Source organism: Beta vulgaris, chromosome 2 (genome assembly GCF_026745355.1).
Source record: "Beta vulgaris subsp. vulgaris cultivar EL10 chromosome 2, EL10.2, whole genome shotgun sequence".
NCBI lineage: Eukaryota > Viridiplantae > Streptophyta > Magnoliopsida > Caryophyllales > Amaranthaceae > Beta > Beta vulgaris.
The window spans coordinates 22961180-22965587 of record NC_079203.1 but is presented as its reverse complement, the minus strand read 5'-3'; the positions used below and the strand labels follow the sequence as shown (position 1 = coordinate 22965587).

Here is a 4408-nt window from a genome sequence, read left to right as displayed (position 1 = left end):
TCATGGAATAGGAATCATGATTTCTTTTGGTTCATCTTCATCAACAAACTACAAATATGAAATTATAATTAGCTATAAAAACAATATCCTTAAACATAAAACAACAAACAATAATTTTAGTCTTACTTTGTTCTTTCTCTTGATTCCAAAAGTGGACCTACTCCAATCTCCCGTGCAAATCAACATTTGCACGGTTTCTGGAAGCAATGAAGATCGATATGGATCAATAACTCGGCTCCCAGCACTAAATGTAACCTCTGAAGCAACAGTGGTAATAGGAATAGCTAACACATCAGCAACCAATCTAGACAAAACAACAAATTTGCTAGCTCTTTCCTTCCACCAATTTAAGGCATCAAACCTATGTCCTTCATCAGTTGCAGTACATTCCTCAAGATAGACATCAAGTTCTGATTTTCTAGGCTCCACTCTTATCCCACTTCTAACAACTTGTAAAACCCTTGACATCCCCAGAAGGCTCCCCCCTTGAACTACAAGTGGAGCTCCACTCCTACTTTCTCCATGATATTCTTCCAAAGGAGGATACAAAGCCTTATACTCATCATATAACTCATACAAAGTATCCTTAACCTTATTAATGTTCTCCCTAACAACATTGGAAGGAAACATATGAGGAAATGTAATTTCAACAACCTTCATTTTCAAACGAAGGTCTAACACCCCACCAATAGCCATGAGTAAATTACATTCACCCCAATACTTATCAAATCTTTCTTTCATATTTTTCACCATATCTTTAACAAAAGGGTCGGGAGAACAATAATTTTTGTCCAACATTTCTTTGATGTAAAAAACTTCACTAAGGAAAAAGTTGGAAGTGGGATATTCAGATCCTGAGATAACATTTGTGATATCATAGAACACTTTTAAGATATCAAGAAGTTTTTCAATCTTTTGCCAATCATCAGAACTAGGACAATAAACATAATCATTATCCTCCAAAGCAAGTCTATAAATACTCCTTAAACTTGATGGCACATGATAACATATCATAAGTGGAATTCCACCTAGTCTTGCATTCAAGAACCAACCTCCGCTCTCTAAGATTGAATTGTTGGACAATTTCCGCAAATTTTCTCATTCTCGCTTCACTCCCATTGAGATAATCTACGGTATCATGAACATTCTTGACAATGGTTTTGACTTGCTTGAGACCATGTTGCACCATAATATTCAATATATGTGCACAACAACGTACATGAAATAATGCTCCACCACATAACAACCTCTTTGTAAGTGAGAAAGTATCCTTTATAATTTGTATGAATGAATCATTTGCAATGGCATTATCAACCGAAACCTTAAAAACCTATATTTGAAAAAAAAAAACATAATTGTTATCATAAGTAAAGATCAGCTAGCATGTAAGAATAAACATATTATTCAAAAGAATTTGACAAACACTTACTTTATTCATAATATCACACTCCTTCAAACATTTGAAAATGCAATTTGCTATGTCTTTGCCTTTTCGAGGAGGAGGTATATGAACAAAACTCAAAACTCGCTTTTGGAGTTTCCAATCACGATCAACAAAATGACCCGTAAGAACCATGTACTCAATCCTTTGTGGTCTAGCACGCCAAAGATCAGTGGTCAAGGAAATTCTATCTACATCCTTCAAAAGAGCCTTTAATTTCTTTTTCTCTGCCTCATAGACTTTGAAACCATCAGTTTTAATAGTGTGACGTGAAACGGATGTCCATTGAGGTATCCCCCTCTTTAACATCATGTTAAAACCTTCTTCTTCTACAACACTAAAAGGCTTTTCATGCATGACAATCCAATTAGCAATCCCCTCCGTCATAGATAACATATCTAGTTTACCATTATGTAAAGCACTAACACCTCCAGAATTTGGTTTACCCTCACTTGAATCAGATGGCAAAAACTTAATCATACTTTGTTGCTTTAATTTCAATTTTCTTTGAGCACAATTAGACAAATGTCTTTTTATATGACTAGTAGTGCCACTCTTTGAAACAGTATAACGAGATTTACAATGCTTACATTGAGTTTTCCATTCCCCATTTATTTTTATGGGATCCTCCATATCCTTCCACACCTCTGATTTTCTTGCTCTCTTGAAAGGATGATCATCCTCGTCCCCACCTAACTCTTGATTAGAGTCAATCTGAGGTTCTTGCTCCATTTCTTCATCTTGGATCTCATCATAAATAGGTACAAAAAATTCTTCCACATTAGGAGTAGAAGAGCAACCAGGACTCGATGATGGTGCACAAGTTGAATCATTATCTGTTAAACACACAACAATGCAATGCGTATGAATCAACCCAAGTTGCAAAATATCTTAGAGGTAAACAAAATAAATAAGTTATGAAAGTGGTTGATCCATTAAGAACTTTTCAATTCAATTACATAAACCACTATACTTTCTAAATAAAAGTATGATAGATATATTTCATGAGCAACACACTTAACATAAACTCTTCTTAGAATAATCAAGGAGACACACAAACACACTTAACAAAAACAATTTCTAGCAATTATATCAACACACTTAACATAAACTCTTATAACATACCTTATTCACTGTCAAGAGGATCAAACAATTTCTAGCAATTATACCAACTCCCTCTTTTGCTGTTTAATAATGTTATAAATCAATTTCTAAGCATCCGTTAGAAAAACAGGGAATCTATTAGACAGTATAGTGGTTTTTCCACAACACACTTAAACACACAACACACTTAAAAGAGGATTAATCAATTTCTAGCAATTATACCAACTAGACTGAATAGTTTTTCCGCAGAGAGATTGTATAAACAAGTGTAGTAAAACGAAAAATGTATAGACAATACATAAATAAGCAAAATCAAACTCATTCCCACCCAAGTGCAGTAAAACCATTCAAACTCAAAAAAAATGTATAAACAACACATAAAAACTTTGAATTCAGATTAAATAAAAAAACTTCGAATTCATCATACAATGGCACATAGAAATTTCACATTCAGATTAAATCGAAGAAAAAAAAAACAAAAACTATGAACTTACCTGTCATCCTGCTCGCCACCGAGAGAATACGCGCACAGGCACGCTAGTCGTCGCCGCTGGTCGCCGCCGTCAACTGGACTGGATAGTGGGGATTCAGGGTTTTCGAAAACCCTTCAAGAAGTGCAGCAGTAGAAGTGTAGAACGGCTGAATGAACGTTGAAGTGTTTTTGGTGTTTCATTTGTTTATTTGTTTTAAATCTTAATTGGGCTGAGAAAAAAGCCCATAGTTTGTATCTTTTAATTGGGCTAAAATTTTTAATTTGGTATATATTTTTAAAATGGACTTGAAATTGTAATTCAAGTTGGGTTAGAAATTAATGTATAAAAATTTGTACTTTAAAATTTTTCGAACATGTTTGCGAGCTTTCGAGCCGAACTCTACTAGGCTTGGCTCAGCTCGTTAAGGTCGCGAGCCGATCTCGAACTCGAGCCGAGCCCTCTCGAGACCGAGCTTTGAACGAGCTTTGACCGAGCTGAGCTTGAACAGTTTGCGAGCCACCCTGGCTCATCAACACCCCTAATGGGGATCATATTAAGTTCCAACCCATAGAGTCTTTCACGAAGCTCTATAAGGTAGGTCTGCTGATTGAAGAAGAGGTACATGCCAATAAAAACAAGGGTTCCAAAAACAACAACTCATTCAAGACGAGTAACAACAACGCTTCCAGCTCCAAAAGCAACAACATGGACGCCCTAATTACTGATAAGAGAGGTTATTAAGGACCTCAAAGGACTCCATTAGGCATGACTCTAGAAGAAGCCTTCACTAGGCTTAATGCAAAAGGAGCGATTCATCCTATCGACCCTATTTCGAACCTTTCTTCTGAGAAAAGATCCAGCAAATGAAATCATAATGCCTACTGCAATCACAATGCTGGACGTTCATCTGCAGGATATGGTTGAAGATGGTAGATTTTCAGTTCCGCCTGCAGTAAAATTCGGCAATAGCAGCAACCCCTTGGGTAGTGCCTAAATAAGGCCGAAGCATAGTCATTTAACGCTAGTTTTCTAGGTTGAGTTGGAGAGTCCCTCTCATAGCTCTTTCATTTCCTCCCATGTCAAGTCTATGTCATTTAGGATTTTATTTGTAATAAGCTTTGTTCTATTATTTCTAATTAATAACATAATTGCAGTTTCATTTTGATTTTCATTGGCCTTTTTCATCATTTTATTTATGCTTTTGATTCGATGATGAACTTAAATCACCTAATGAACTTGACAAATAATATCTGAAATAAAAAATGATAAAAAAAAGAGAGATATTTTGGATCAGGAGTTATTCCCCTCTCCCTTCCATTAACCATCAAAGGCCATCCACATACAACCAAGGAAAAGCAAAAATCCTCTAAACCATCATCTCCATTAGCCA

The 4408-nt window shown here is 35.7% G+C and overlaps 1 protein-coding gene across 1 annotated transcript; it reads right to left on the bottom strand.

The window, feature by feature from the left end:
* On the bottom strand, positions 1-3046 carry LOC109134427 (zinc finger BED domain-containing protein RICESLEEPER 2). Its single transcript, XM_057392913.1, has 5 exons — positions 3040-3046; positions 1430-2277; positions 1053-1330; positions 127-931; positions 1-48 (listed from the first exon to the last, which is right to left on the bottom strand). Exons 1-5 carry the CDS (start codon positions 3044-3046, stop codon positions 1-3), a joined length of 1986 nt encoding a protein of 661 aa, XP_057248896.1.
* Between the last annotated feature and the right edge of the window lie 1362 nt (positions 3047-4408).

Coding starts and splice junctions, on each gene's coding strand:
- LOC109134427 (XM_057392913.1), bottom strand. Junction 932..1,052: donor TTCAATCTTAGAGAGCGGAG/GTTGGTTCTTGA, acceptor TTATTGTCCTAG/TTCTGATGATTGGCAAAAGA. Junction 49..126: donor GAATCAAGAGAAAGAACAAA/GTAAGACTAAAA, acceptor TCATATTTGTAG/TTTGTTGATGAAGATGAACC.